The 16,009-nt window shown below is 55.4% G+C and overlaps 1 protein-coding gene across 1 annotated transcript in view; it reads left to right on the forward strand.

Moving 5' to 3' along the window:
* The window catches only part of Vn (membrane-bound neuregulin protein vein), a 153,350-nt gene that overhangs the window by 83,127 nt on the left and 54,214 nt on the right, over positions 1 to 16,009 (forward strand). The window contains exon 2 of the mRNA XM_076897256.1: positions 14,232 to 14,394. Within this exon, the coding sequence (XP_076753371.1) occupies positions 14,232 to 14,394 (163 nt within the window). The remainder of the gene's footprint in view (positions 1 to 14,231; positions 14,395 to 16,009) is intronic.

Consider the following 16,009-nt stretch of genomic DNA (forward strand, 5'->3'; position numbering starts at 1 on the left):
TGAAGTATCTCCGTCGTGGAAACGGCCAGCTTTTTAATCATTCCCAACGCCCTTCGACCTACTTCCCGCCGCGCGATACCGTTCGCCTGAAACAGAGAAGTCGGTTTAAAAAGTCGCTGCAAAGGGAACGCGGTGGAAATTCTACAAAGCGCGCCCCTACCTCCCTCGCCGTTTGGTCCGCGCGCGAGGAGTTTCGTTCGTTGTACCCAGCGCTGCCATTGCCGCTGCTACTGCGTAACCCGCCACAGAGTAGCTTCACGGATTCTGGCTCGTTAATTTCGCCTCGACCGAGCCGTCCACTCTGGCCGAGTGCACTTCGCGTCGTCGTTGCCGATTCCAGCGTCGCACAAAGGAACCCACGGCGAAACGATACCTTTGATCGTCAACGATTCACGCATCGATTCGCCTGCGGTTGGCCCCCACCGATTCGTTTCGCGACGCGGACACCGTTAGCCAAGGGTGTCCAGGTATTCGCGAAGCGCGATCAATTACACCCCCGCGCGTTCTTACTCGACGGACGTTTCGAATTTTACGCGAGCAATCCCGCGTGATATCGTCTGTACGCTCGCGTAACCACCCCTCCTCGCTGTATGCGCGCGTTTTAACAACGGTACGATCCTACCCCCGACCGTGCAACCCCTTATCGTTTAGCGGGCGCGTTTCCCGGGACGTCTCGCCCGGACGGCGATCGTGTCTCTTCCCTCGGGTAGTTTCCGGCAGCAGGGCTGCGTGCCTCCACGGGTAATCACGTGCACGAACTAATTTCTTCGGTACACGCTTCGTACGGCCGGCTTCGAGGCACGGCGACCCGGAAACGTGCTAAGAAACTCTTATGTCCGCCGCCCCTCTACCCTGATCTACAACCAGAGAGAGAGAGAGTCTTTTGGAATAATTGGAAAAAATTGTTTCGAATTCACGTGGGAAGTCCTCCTCGAGCGAGGAGTAAACGGATTTCAATGCGCCCTCGTCGTGGTACAGAAAATGGCTTCCGAAGTTGTCCGGTTCGCCTCTCACTCTCTCTGGCTCTGTGGTTTCGTAGCTTTTCGACCACGTCCTCTCCGTTTACTTGTTCGCACGCACCGCTAAGTACACGCTTAATGGCGACGCGCATTAACACCGTCGCTCGCTAATCTCTGGCAGCGTCGATTAAGCTATCGACGTCCGAACTTGGTGCGCCTCGTTCGCGTCGCTGGCAATCGCGGCCGCTGTTCGAACGGATTCGAAACAGCCTGCGCACCGTCTTCTCTCCGCTCTCGTTCGCTCTCTACTCCCCGTTCGTTTTTCCGTCGTCCTCTTTGAAACGCTCCAGCGACGCAGACGAGCTGATCACGCGAGACAGCAGGAACTCGAGGATGACAAAGGGCGAGTAAGCGCCGCGATACGAAACGGCGGACGTCTCCTCCGAGCAATTTCACCCCCGGAATCCCAGCCGGGCAAGATTCAGCGCGACGAAGGATTCTTTGCCCAGGCGGATTTCTACTGCGACGTCGTTCATTAAACTTGCAACTGCTCGCTGGAAACTCGACGCATGTCGGAACGAACGCTTGGCTGGTCGAGATTGATACATAAGGAACGAAGGCTACCAAGAAGAGGGACAAAGGGACGGGGAGGATAAGTAATATGTCCCGATTAGCGAGGGCGAGCTCGTTCAACGCGACGAGGGCAAAGGTAGAGACAATTATCGTTGCATTCGAACAACGATGCGCTGTGATTTCCTTCTGGGTTCAACCTCTGTTCCTTTCAACAGCTCGTTTCGTGCGACCGCTTCAACTTTAATCGCACTCGAACTTAATCGCGGCGACGGTCGTTCGCTCGTTCGAATCAAAATGAAAAGGGGGAAAGTGGAAGTTGCGAATGAAAACGAGGAGAGGGGTCGCGCGTCGCGGCGATGAATCACGAGAGATTCGAGGAACCGGCGGAATTATTTCGGCAGCGGGACAACACTGGTCAAGGAGTTTAGTCACGAGACACTCGAGGCATCGGCGCAGCCACCCCGTAGCCGGCGCTCGCCACCATTGTAAACGCGGCACTGTCCCCCGCCCCCGCCCTCGCTCGGAGTGTTTATTTAGCTTAACACTTGCTAATGCTTCCCCCATGCCATTCCACGAGCTGTTTATACTCCGACTAGTTCGAGTCGAAGGGAGAGCCCATGGGCAGGGAGCAGAGGAAAGAAGGGGCGACCGTGTTGTTCCAATTTCGCTATTACGAAATTCCCTCTTCGAGTAATCTCGAGAGGGAAAGAGACGAGAGGTGGCACAATGGCAACCGATTCGAACGAATCGTTCGACTAGTCATCGACGAGGCAACCTCTTGGAACGATCGATCGCTGGTATCGAGAGACGAGCACGTATCGTCGATCCATCGAGGAACGAGGCGGGATCCGTGGTGGAGACGCGGCGCGGGGACGCGCGAGAAAGCGAGGTCAAACAAATAATACGATCTAGGAGGGAGCAGCGTCGCCTAATAATAGTTCGGCTCCGCGCTACCGGTTGTAATCTACGGGAAACCGAAATAGAAAGGCCGAAAAGGAGAACCGAGAAAGAGGAGCGTGTTCGCGCACCAGGGAAAGTGCATCGAGTGAAGCAGGATAAAATTACAGGGGCGCGCGCTCTCTTTCTCTCTCTCTCCGTATCTCTGTCCGTCGACAATCGAGTTCACCCCATTCGAGCCGACCGAAACGTCTTAGCTGTGTCGTCTTCCTCCTTTTAAAACGGTGGCCACTCGACACCGCGGCGGAGCTTTCCTCCGCGATTCTCGAGACGCTCGTCGAGCGGTCCCGCGAGTAAGGCGGTTCGTGCGCCCGCAAAAATCTCCTCGTTGACCAAAGGGGACGGGGTGGTTCTTCTATCGGTCGTCGAGCGACACGCCGCAGTTCGAGAGACGACGAGGGTCACTGGCCCCGTTAGAACGTTAACAATCGTCCAGCGAGGCAGGCTCTCTCTCGGGATCCGGACTGTTGCCAGAAATCTTGGACGCGTGCTTCCCAACGGAGAACAGCACTCGACTCTTGGTGGTAGGAGGCTCCTGTCGCGTTTCTACGCCGCTCGACGCCGCGTCCTCGGCGAATCCACGATCCTCGGAACAATAAATTACCGCCTCGACAAATACACGAACCGGGGCGAGTTGTTTAACACGAGCCGGCGAGTGTTTACAGGCCCCGAACTCGGCCGCGTTGATCGAGGTCGCGCCGCGGGAAAAAGGAATTTTCCGGGCGCGGTCTCTACTCGCGGTATCCGGCTATCGATCCGCGCTGGTAAATAACGCGGACTGGACGCAGCGTATTCTCCGCGTACAACCGGTTGGAACGATCGTCGCTTCTTTCTCAGGAAACTTACACAAGGAGACGACTAGGATCCGCGTGGGCAACGGTGGAAAACCTCCCACAGCGAAACCAGAGGCCATCGCGGTTCCAAAGAAGCGTCCTCGAGGAAATTGTCGAAGGGGTAGTTTCGCGAGGCTCGTGGCCACGCGAGAAATACATGGAAAATAGGAGAGAGGATCGCGCGCGAGAGTTGTGTTTTATTGAATGATCGGTGTGGAAGGTCGCGAAATCGATGGGGAAACGGGGAACGAGCCGCAACGGCTGATCGCGCGAGACGATTACGCGTTTTTCGCGTACCATTCCTCGAGGGAGCGGATCTTATCGGGGCGGTCGCGCGACCCCCTCCGTTGCCGTCCACGCTGCGGAAACCTCCTCGTTCAGCGGCGTCGCGATGTTTATCGTCCGGCAGTTCGTTTATTTTGCGGCGAATCACGTCGCCGGTGAATTGCTCTTACTCCCGGCGTCCATTAAATCTTCGCGCGCGGGACGCATTGACACGAGACAGGCGCGCGCGCGGTGCCTCTCGGATCCCTTCCTGGAACCTTCTGCGTCTATTTTAGCACCCGTGGCCCGCGTGTCCTTTCTCGACGCGATGAATTACGTAAAACGCCAGACCAGCCTCCGCGCTCCAGACGGAGGCGACTTCCTACTTCGAGGATCGATTCTCCCTCGACGATCGAACGTGGCTACTCGAACCGCCGCTGGTCTCCCGCGATTTTACTCGAGCGACGTGGGAAATCGAGATCGACGGCAGATTCGAGCGGGTTCGCGAGGCCACCTGCCGCGAGCAGCCATCGAACCGCCTCTCCACACCCCTTCGAGAATTCGCCTCACCGTTCGAATTCCCCGTTCGAAATTCGCGGAACGTTTTCTTGAAATTCCCCGCGACAAGAGAGAGAAAGAGAGAGAGAGAGTAGTGAACGAGCGATGACACGGTTACGACGTCGTGCACGCGGAAAGCTATGCCCGATAAATTAGCCGGAACGAATAGGAGAAACGAGTCGCGTGCAAACAAGCCCGGTTCATTACGCGGGGAAAGAATCCAGGGACGATGAGCCCGGCAAGGCTGGAATTCGCTTTCTTGCGCTGCGACATGTCTATCGGGGACGGGGAGTACGACTCGTTAAACGCTTCGAAGCATTCTTCCACGTGGCGTTTATTGCGCCGCCGCCACCCGCCCCTCCGTCCTCCAGATCCGCGCGTTCCTGATAACTTTTATATCCGTCGTCTGCGAGACGACACGAAAAATCGTCCACGATCCCAGCCAGGCGGCCCGGAAACGAAAAGTTCACCGAGCACCGCCTCGCTCGCTCTTCGTTCGTCTTCGCTCGCCACGGCGGAAGCACTCGCGGCACCCTAATGCACTGTCTTCCACTGGCGATCGATTGATACTCAGCCCGCGTAATTACGCGACGTTACGCTCCTTTATCCGAGTGGTGTATGTATAGATATATATATTACGCTGGAGACGCGCGACGTATTTGATGTTTGCATTACCATTCCAAGGAGCTTAGGGCAGAATTCATCAGACATACGTACACGGGGAGAGAATACGGTGGGTCTAATTCGAGGTACGAACGTATTCCAATAACCTGCCCGTCTCAGACGATATTACGTATGCACGGAGTAACCGATCTGACGTTTCTATTCCTGATTATTAATAGGCGCATTAACTGTCCCTCCTAATTATACCTCGTTACGCGAGACACGCCACGCGTTGTGCCACCGGATCAACCGCTCGCGAGCTAAGCGCGCCAGTCGAATCGCCCGCGAACGCGCGCGTGGAACGTCCCTCGGAATCGAAACCGATCGTTCTCGAAACGGAGAGATCGCAGCAGGGGAATCTGGTCGGGAGCGAAGAAAAAAAAATGTGAAACTCTGGTCGTGATTCGCCGAGAGATTCGTCGGGAAGGAAAAAAGAGGAGGGAGGCTAAGCTTAAACCGATTCCACGAGCATTCCCGCGGCACGCGCGCGCAGTGATACATTTAGCTGGTAAATAAAATATCGCGGCCAGACCAAAAAGAGTCCAGGGGCAATTTATCGAACGTCGCGCTACGGTTATGCGCGACCCTCGCCCGCCATTTGCCGGCCCCAACCCCTTTCCGTCTGCGTCCTCCTTTTTCCCCTGCCACCCTCTGTCTCGCCCCTTTCTTCCGCCACCCTTTTTTCCCACGGTGCACCTCCAGTTCTCACTTTTCTCATTTTTCCTTATAAACACGAGACCCCCGCGGACTGACGCTCGTAAATTGCCGCCGAATTATATCGTTTAAATTACGGGTCCGTTGATATCGTCGCGCGCGACGCTACGCGTGGGATCAACCTCGCGAGTAGATCCCTTCGTGGTTGAACGAGCATGGCGACGAGATGGAAAAAGCGGCGTTCGATCGATGCGGCGCGGACCTGTCTTCGAAATAATGAATCGTGGTCCATCGCGAAACCCGCGACGCGCTCTTTTATTTTGACAGAGGGACAAGCCGAGCGACGTGTACGTACACGTGCGACGAACAACCGGGTCGATACGTTCGACGCGCGATCGGCTGTCCATCCGGTCCGTTGTTCGTCCGATTTTCCATCCGCGGAACGAAATAGAGACACCTGGCTTTGGTCGTCGCGCGCGAACGATTGAATATCTCGTCTCTTCCTCGTTCTCTTTTTCCCCAGACGAAAGTTAGCGTTAGTCACCTTTCTGTCTTCCATACAGGTAAAATGCTATCCGAATCTACTCGCTTCTGGAAAAAAAGCTGCTGGTCGTGGAATCGTAATCTCTCCGGCAGCGTCAACCCTCGCGAACGTACGTCATCGCGGTTATTAACCTGGAAAATTACACGCGAAATTGCATCGCTTACGTTTCGAGGAATTTCGCCTGGTTCTCGACGCGCTCGCGGAGGGTTAAGGGAACGTAACCCCGAGGACGGATGCCTCGAGGCTCGTACCGCGATAACTCAATTTCCCCGGGGTGGAAAGCTTCGACAAATTAACCGTTCCGAGTTTTATGGTCCGCGGCGAAGTAAAAACCGATATTATACGTGTGTCGGGGTTGCGTGAAGGGGGTTTATTACCTGAAACGCCGCGCCGTTACGTCCGAGCCAATATCGTTGCCGCGACGCCGACAAATCCGAAGGACCCGACCGCTGGGAAGGGTGTCTGTCGCTCGCGCGGGGAGAGACGCCCGTCCGTCGCGTTCACCGCTCTTTAATGGCCCCACGATTTACTGGACGATTCCACGAACGATTTTATCCTCGCGGAAGAGAGATACAGTTCCGGACGTGGCGGTTGCCTCGTCGTTTTAAAGGACACGTCGGACCTCGCTCGCAGTTAGTCGGAACCGCAGTATTTGCGAGGCGCCACCGGAAACCGCAAGGCCCGGGACGTTCTGGTATCACTAATTCCCTTTGTTCCGCGTCTTTCGAACCGTCGTTCGCGTTGGTGTAAAGCGAGCCCAGGAACGGGTACGCTCCCTGGTCGCTGTCGTCGCGCGAAACGAGCGATCGTTAAAAGACGAGGATCCGTCTTCCTTAACCGATATCTCGTAGCGAGGAAAGGGTGAATAAAGATAAAGGCCGCGCTGTATCGCCGCGGTGCTCCTCCCAGAGGCGTCCGTGATTAAAACGAAGAAACGCTGGGGAAAAAAAGACATTGCGCTTCCTTCCTTCCGCCGTCTTTCCGAGCAGCTCGCGCGTAATTTTCCTCCGCCGAGGTAATGGGAAGAGAAGTTGCCACGACCGCCGTTCCTGCTGTTGTTGCAACCTCTCGCGAGAAGGGAGCCCCGGTTGCTCTTCTCTCGCGTTCACCTTCGACCCTTTACATCGAGTAACGAGAGAGATCGAAGGCGCGTGGGAGGTTTCGCGTGCGCCACCAGGAAAAGGGCGGAAAGCGTCGAGCGATTCGCGTGTTCTCTCGTTCGCGACGTCCCTCGCGAGGTACGCGCGAGCGGGGCCGGAGAAGTAACGAACGAGGAAGGGGTTCTCCCGGAAAAGTTGGCCGGATTTTACGGTTAGTAGGCAAGTTCGTGAATTACCGGGAACAGATCGCGCAACTTTTCGAACGAGCGTCGTTTCGCACTCCCGCTAACGATCCCCCGCGATTCGCATCCGGGAACGGCCGCCTGGATCGACCCTCGAATCGATTCCGTTTACGATCCGTGTATACGACGCGTGCGAAAAAAGTTCGAAAGTCGCGCGCGAGAGATCGATGGGGGCTCGCGACGGTTTCGAGCAGAGAAAAAACGAGGGTATCGACGCCGCGCGGCGGCCAATTAATTCGACAACGGTGATCGTCCGTGGGGGGATGAAAAACAGAGGGTTTCGAGCGATCGATCGCGATTAAATATTTGCCAGGCACCGATCGGTAATCAGTTACGCGCGTGGGTCTCAATCAGCAGCTGGTGGCTGAGCCGGAAACGGCGACGAACAAAGGCGCGAAACAGGCGACCAGGGTACACGCACGCGTACCCGCATTAATCGTCTCGCGAAGGGTTGGACGGGCAGGCGCAGCGTGAAACCGCCGCGATATCGAATCTTCCGGCGCATCGAGAATTATGACGGCCGACCCGGAAGTTGGTCGATTACGAAAATCGTCTGGTAACGAACCGCAACGAGGGGCTAGGAAGGGGCGCGAGCCTTTGTCTCCCGTGGAACGTGTGCCGTTCTTCGCCAGCTGTTTAAATAGCTCGCGATATAACGCCGCGTTAAAGGGTGCTTTTCGAGAATCAACTATTCAGCCTGCCGCGTTTAATATTCATCTCGTCAAAGAACCCGCGGCGAACCAGTGCGAACTCTCGTTTCTTTTTTCCGTCTCGCATCTCCATATATCTGTCCTCTCTGCAGGATTTCATTTCTACAGAATTCTTCTCTGTATCCGACACGCTCTATAGTGTATTGTCTTCTCGAGTTCCTCTACGGGCTGTCGATATATTTTATCGCGCGTAATCAGCGGTCTCGAATCGAAATTGTGTGAGAAGACGGCAACAGGATATCCAGAGGCGGTGCGAACAATTCTCATCGCCAGTGATATCAGAGGGATGATCGAGCCGGTCGATTTGAATATCGACGTCGCGCGGGAACAAACGGCGCGCGAACCCCTTCGTTGACGCGGCGTCACGCGTACAGAATAGACGGTCGAAGAAGGGGAGAGACGTGGGTGGTGCAAGGGTGGAGGATTCGCGGGGGTGCGCGTCGCGTGCGTTGTCGCGATGCCACGATGAGAACGCTATCTCTTCGAGGCCCGCATCGCGATCAAAGATCCCGCGGACGTTGCGTAATTCATCGATTCGAAGCACGTTGCACGGATACGCGGACCACTCGATAAAACGATTCGACGGTCTGTGTAATAGGAGCCAGTGCGGATGATAGGGCGTTTAAAAAAGTGCGCGACCAAGCGAGAGAGGCACACGGTTACCTAAAACAACTGCGTTTAACGCGCGGACCTTTTATAATCGACCCTTTATCGGCGTTCCGGGGGGGTAGAGGTTTTGTTACAAAACCCGCTCGGTCAAAGGGTAATTGATTTAATCGCGTCCCGTCGGGGCAAATTGCACGCCGGAAAATAACAATCCCGAGTTGGTAAGCGGCGTACGGGATCAACCGATTGCCGAATCTACGAATATTGTTCGTTTGCTATTTTACAAAGGTCGATTGGCAAAACGGAGGGAAAAGAATCAAATAAAATAAAATACAATTGCAAGTTTTCCACGGAACGTATATACGGAAATATTTTCTGCGTTTCGATACGCTATCGACGAACGACGACGGCGCTTCGTTGCTCTCTGCGGAACGCAATAGTCGTCGGCTCGGCGGGGAAGAACGAAACGAAACGGGGTCGGCGCCAGGGTCGAAGGGCGCGAAACAATCAATTATCGAGGGGGCCAGGGAGGAGCGGGAAAAGTCGGCCGTGCGCTTAACACGAGGTTGCGCCTCGTCACAGGCCGTTGGTGCACCGCGGGAACTATGAATCAAGCGGCGCTGGCGTGGGCGGTTGCCGCAACCCCGTTTCGAAACGCGGGGCCTCGAACGGGGCCGCCATCGCGTCAGCCGGAGGGCCAACGCGCTATTTGTTATTTTGCTCTTTCGGCGACGCGTTCATTAATCAACCTCGCCGCTCTCTTCGCCAGTCGTTCAGCGTGTTTCATCCCTTGTAGCGGGTCGTGACACGCCGCCTGACAGACGCCTCCTCGCTCTTCCCTCTTCCGGGTCCACCCCACTTCGTCCACTCTCTTTCGCGAACACCGTCGATCGACGCGAAAGATCGACGATAATTCCGATTCAGAGGGGTTTCTTCGTGCCCGTGCTCGAGACGCCGTGCTCGACGTCCGTCCCCTTTAACTCTCCTTTCTCAGCCCCTTCTGGCTTTGAACATCGAGGCGCGATGAAAAACTCGGAGCAACGCGGAGACGAGAGATCGTCGAGCGGGCCGACGAGGCAAAAAAGATCAGTTAGCAGAGGAATCCAGGGATTGAAAACGTTTAATCGTCGCCCCGCGTTCAATGGCGCTGCTTTCCTTGGAAGCGTCGAACTCCGTCGTTGCCCAGCCGGATAGGATCGATCTAGAGGACGGCCAAATGAATCGAGGAGATACACCTTGAACGAGAGACGATTTCGCGCACGATTTTCCTCCGACTGAGAGAATATTCGAATGCTAATGTCGCCCGCTAACTTTTACGAGGCCATTCTCCTTCGACTCGAACGCGTTCGATCCACTCGCCTAGCTAAAGGTTCTTTTAAGTCGCGAATCGAGCGGAACGAGACGTCGCGCGTTGACGTGGCTGGTCCACGGGAGCGACTACTCTTCTTGACGGTGAACGCCCATCGTCGACAGCTCGCAGCCCGTTACCGCGACAATTGCGGCGCAATTCCAGCATAAATTCAGGGGTCCCGGAGAACTCGGCCTCGATCGAGTTCTCCCGCGAGTGCCATTTAAATTTGAATTTCGCCGTCAGTTCGCACGGCTAATCGTTAAATGACGTTTCGCAGTGAGGACCGCACGCGGCGGCCTCCGGCAACATGGGAATACCATGAATATCCAGCTTTCGCCTCTTTCCATCCGCCCTCGCCTCGTGCTCGTTTTGCGTCTCTGTGCATTCCACCCTTTCTCTCCCTCTCTCTCTCTCTCTCTATCCACCCCTCTGCCATCCGTATCTCTGGCGCTCTTCGGTTTTTCTCCACCCCTTTTCGCGCCGCCGTACGTACCCGCACATACGTAGCCGGTTAATAACGAATAGACTCGGCCAGCCAGCCAGCAAGCGACGCCGGGAATCAGACGCGAAATCCTCTTGCCTCGAAGTGAATTTCAGGCATCGCCCGGCCCCGGTCCGACCGGCTTTCGACCGCTTTCAGCTGGACGCGTAAAAGCACTTTAGCTATGGGCTCGAATTAATATTCCTGCGACTTAATCCAACCGCACCGACGGTTCCGCTTTTTCAAACGGCCCAACCGGCTCCCAGGGAACCGTATTAACGAGATCGCTCCACCCGATTCCTTCGAAGACGCCTCCAGCCACTAACGAAACATTGCCAAAGAAATGGTGGAACTCTGAATATTCCGCGGATATCCAGAGAGATTGTGTAAATATTTTCGAAACGAGAATTTCGTACAAATACTCGTGCAGGTTTCGACTGAAAGAAAAAAAAAAACAGAAAGAAGTGGAGAAAAATCGTTACGTTTCGCGTTAAACCGTCCATCGGAACGCAACGTTTCACGAGGCTCGAACGAGCATCGAATTGCAGAGGAACGCGCGAGTGTATCGCCAAGCGACGCATTTTTTCCGATCCCCAAGGTATTCGGGTACGCCAGGAAATTGCGGGCGTCATAATTAATGAACGCAAGGGCGACTTCGCCGGTTTACCAGTCGCGGTAAGAAATTATTAATCCGCTACCGGGGGAGGGTTGTAAAAATGTTGCGGCAGCTGCGTTTCGATCCGCGTCGGGCCACCGCGGTGTGGGGAGGGTGGACGACTGTCTGCGGCGCGGGCGCAAATAAAACGAATCGAGAAATAAATTCGCTGGACTCTAAAAAAAAATATATATATTTACGACCAGCCGATAACCGGCGCCGTGGCTAAACAGGTGCGCGCCGCTGACGTCCGCCGATGCGTTGATCCGTTCCACTGCGATCGTTCCCGTCGAGACCCGACCGCTAACTCGAACCGTATCGTCCGCAGATGCCGCAGAGGCTGCGAGCGTTCTCCAACCCCTGCATTTTTCATCGAAACCTACCTCGCGCGTCCCTCGAGCCTGCACGCGTTGACTCGTACTACTACTTGAAACGTCGCTTAAAGAACGACTCGCCTCTTGAAGTCGCCGCGGAACGATGCAGGGCACGGAATCTCGAGTGGAAACGACGAGATCGCATGCCACGCGTTGTAAACGTTAACCGTCAAATCCGTGGAGTCGGTTTGGCGAGTTGTATAGGCGGCCCTCCTCCCGTCGAGGGTGAGAAGCTGGTTCGTACGCGTCAACGACGCGGAGGATCGCCTGGCGGCGAACAGGAAGTCGGCAGGCGGTAAGTTTCGGGTAACGCGACGACCGACGACATTGATGGAAACGTATTAAACGCCCGGAGGCGTTCTCGCCGCGACGCGGAACGTCTGGGATAATTCGAGCGTCGCGTTCCGGCACCCCCAGGGGTGGCGTGGGGTGTAATTACGCGGAGCACGCTAGTCGAAACACACCGGGCGCAACGGGTCCCAAATGGCTGGCGGCGTGAAAGTAGGGCTGGCTTGAAAAATTGCTGGACGTTCTGACGAAAGAAACAGCGAGCGAGATTGCGGGGTTGGTGCCTCTTGACGATCGCGAATTCCTGCGGTGTTCGCATTAAACCGCGGAGATGCAAAACCCTGCGAAGCGGTTCGAGTTTCGCAACCGTGACTCCCGCGCCACGGATTCGCCGGCTTATTACCGTAATTCCGCGTCCAGTTTCTGTTACCAATCTCGCTCGATTAATCCCCCGGGTACGGAGTCGATTTTTGGATCTCGCGAGTCCAGTCCTCGTCGACTTCGAGTTTACGATTACAACGCTCGAGGGGGTTAATTACCGCGTCGATCCTGGCAATATTTACGAACGCCGTTCCCCGCGTCGCTGTTATTCCCAATGGAACGCGCAGAATGGAGCCGGCGGGTACGAGCAAAGTCTCCGAGTAATACTTACGAAGGGATCAGAAAGGATCAGCGACAAAGCGGCAAGCGAGGCGAGCCGCGATCCCATTTTTATCCTTTATATTCCCCCTACAATAGACAAGCCCGCGAGGAGCGGAAGTTCGCGGGGGCTGAAATTAGAATTACCACCGACCCACTTCGCCCCGTGCTTTGATCTGGACCCAATTTAAAGCCCCGCGGAGGGCCAGCGCGATAACAGAGACCCCCTCGGGGTCAAACGAGGGGCTCGCCTTCGAATTCATCGCCCCAGGGCGAAAACCACCCCCTCCGTCATCGAGCACGGGGACGCTTTTTCTCCTCGCACGATTATTACGAAACCTCGGTAACGAGAAGCAAGCGTGTGTACCAGTCGTTACAGAGGGAAGGAGGCAAAGAACCGACAGAGCCGCCCCCGTTATTATTATTCTCCGCGGCCCGCGCCGTATAATGGAACGGCGTTCTCATTGAACGTGTTCGTCGCGTTCGGCCGAGAAAGTCCGACGTTCTCCACGGGGGAAAATAATGCTGGGACTCGCGGCAAAGGATTTCTTCGCGACGCTGGCCCGCGAAACGCGCCGGAAATCCACGACCTATACACAGACCATCTTTCTCTTTCTCCCTCTCTCTCTCTCTCTGTCGTTATTCAGTCGCTTGATCTCGTCGGGACTCGATACGAATGGAAGAGGAACAGGGGGTGTATTGTGCGACTCGCGGGAATGAGTTTCATTGGATTAAACACGACGAGGCTTGCCGGTCTGCGACTTTGAATGGACGACAGGTCCGATATCTCTGGTCCCGCGAGCTCGTTTAATCCGCGAGTGTTGATTGTACGGACGGTCGATGGGATCGAGATGAAAAGGTGGCTAGTGGATTTTCTTGCGTCGCGAGGTGCATCCGCTGGTAGAATGTAAATTTCGCGCGGTCGGACGATCGTGCTCGTAGCCACCGGGTATCTCGTGTGGCAATCGTTCCGGTGTCGCGGAACTCGATCGGTTTTCAAAGTTGTCGTTACTCGATAGCGCCTCGTTCAGCGTTAGCGTCCGCGGAAATGCAATGCTCCGACGAAATGAGCAGTTTCGGGCGTCGCGTTCCAAAAGGGACGCCACTTCGAACGCGAGCCCCCGGCTGCTTCTGGTATTTTTCATTTCGACGAAGGGCTTGCGAGTCCTCGCGAGGACGAGGAAAAAAGCTTCGCAGAGTCGTCGAAACTGTAGGAGATTTGATAAAAACGAAACAGCGTTATTGTTCGTACGCGAGAGCGATCGCTGGCATAAAAAAATCGCGCGATCTAAGGCAAGCATCGCCTCGACACGGGGTCGCTCCATCTCGCGAGGGAGAAATACGGCCCTCGGAAAGTTTATTAAAACTGCGATAGGATTTCAGGCGGAAGTTTCGCCAGAAGTTCGGGACGCGTAGTTGAACGAAAAGTTGGCAAGTGGCCGGTTTAAGAATTCTCTTTCAACGGGGGGTGGATTTAGCCGTCGCGAAATTCATTACGCGTCAGAATTTCCCACGGACCCGGTCCACGTCGTTCGCAACTTTCTCCTTAATCGGCTTTCGAATATTCCTGGTCCACGTTCGGTTACAGCTGTCGACAGGTGTTCGACGAATTTTCGAGCGCTGAGAGCGGGGCTTAAAAAAGTCCGGCTCGCGGCCAAAGGCAGCGGAGTCGACGGCGACGTAGAAAAGGAGCGTAACTGGAATCGACGCTGATTCTCTAATCTAATTCAGGTGAGAGGGTGAGAGATACAATTTTAACGAGCCTTACGTCTGATTTCAGTGAGGGAGGTTACGTTGTCCGAGCTCAGGGACTCGATAGCGAGGTTACGGGACAAAGTGAGGCTGGTGTGCCGAACGAGGGGCTCCCCACCCCCGAGGGTGCACTGGCTGAAAGACGGCATACCGCTGCACCCCCGCAGAGGCCTCAGGATTCAACACAAACGGTGAGTCTGCTTCCACCCCGGGAAATATAGAAAAATATAGTCCTCGCGCGCAGCTTATTACTATTTATGAGTAGAAAATGCCTGGCTACGGTTGAAAAACAAGCGGAGGCATTCTAAAAAATCGTCGGCTGGAATATGCGAGGGTTTCGCGTGCATCGGGAAAACTATTCGGGTAATGACTCGTCGCAGCCCACGCGAAACTATTCATTTCTGACGAACGCAGCCACGACGCGAGGAGAGAGAGAGGGGGATGAAACAGCCCCTTAATGGCGTGGCTCGAATTTAACGAAGGCGAAAGGGTTTCGTACGAACGGCGGAAAAGTTCCGACTATTCCCGACACATTTATAACCGGGACAACGCACGACAAATTCGCCTGTTCCCCAGGACTAATTCCCGATTAACCAAGTCGTTTCGTGTTTGGCACCGATTTCGAGCAACGGCCCGCGAACTTTCGCCGCTCGTTTTCTCGTCGTTCCTCATCGTCCCCGGCGCCCTCGCGCTAAGCATTGTAGTGATTCAACGCTCGTCGAGCTTCTGATATCGTTGCCAAGAATAATATTCGCGTGTGACATCGATTTCTGGCCGTGGCGGTCGTCGCGTGCCGCCCACCGATCGATCGTAACGACATAATCGCCATTATTACGCTCGATTTCTTTTATTGCCACCGGCCCCGGAATCCCAGCGAGGAAAATAAAAGGGGCGCTCGCCCCTTAATCGTTTCGCTTGAATCGGTTCCAAAATTTTTACCCGCCCCTTCCTCCGTGTCGCCTCGATCCTCGCGATCGACCCTCCTCCTCCTCCACCCTTTTTTCCAAGATTAACAACGCAATCGCTGTTCGTCGCCGCGGAAAATCCGGAGCGAAGAAACGTGGCCCCGCGAGCGGCCAACACGGGCCTGCGCGAGTGATTTCAGACGGCCTTTCGGCCGGATTTACTGTCCACGGAGGAACGATTATAGCGAGAGAGCCGCGCGGCCCTCTTCTTCGAGATGACTCAACCGAGTTGGCAAGGTTCCCCGTTTCTCCCGCGCCGCTTTTGTCGGTCCCGCTCCTCGAAGATGATGCATTCGCGCGCCACGAGCCTGTCCACGTGCGTGCGCGCGACTTCTCAGCGAAGCGAGGCGCATTGTAACCGGAATCGCTCGGCTCTCCCTTAATTTTCGCCTGGCTTTTCGGTCCGTGAGAACGCGCAAGCAACGCTGCGCCCCCGCTCGCGATCCACCCTTCGAAACGGCGCGACATTGTCAACCGATTCGCCTTTGAGCCGCGCCTCTTCACGAGCGTCAACCGTTCGCTTTTCAAGCTCGGCTCCCCGCGCTGAATCGCGACGTGTTTTCGGCTCGAGAACATCGCAGGCACTCTCTAATGGCCTGGCGTAATTAGTCGTCGGTGGGCGGATGTTCTCGTCGGTAGTCGCGGAGGAAAAAACTGGGCTAATCGATGGGAAAGTGTCACTTCCGTTGGGTGTATACGCTCGAAAAAATAATTAGAGGCCGAAGGGGTGAATTTTTCATGCGCCGCGTAGAGCGAGAGTTCGATGGAACGCGGCGGAGCGTGACGCGTGCCGTGGCGGAAAAAAAAAAAAAAAAAAGAAGGGGGTGGTGAAAAACGCGCG

Source organism: Xylocopa sonorina, chromosome 6 (genome assembly GCF_050948175.1).
Source record: "Xylocopa sonorina isolate GNS202 chromosome 6, iyXylSono1_principal, whole genome shotgun sequence".
Taxonomy (NCBI): domain Eukaryota; kingdom Metazoa; phylum Arthropoda; class Insecta; order Hymenoptera; family Apidae; genus Xylocopa; species Xylocopa sonorina.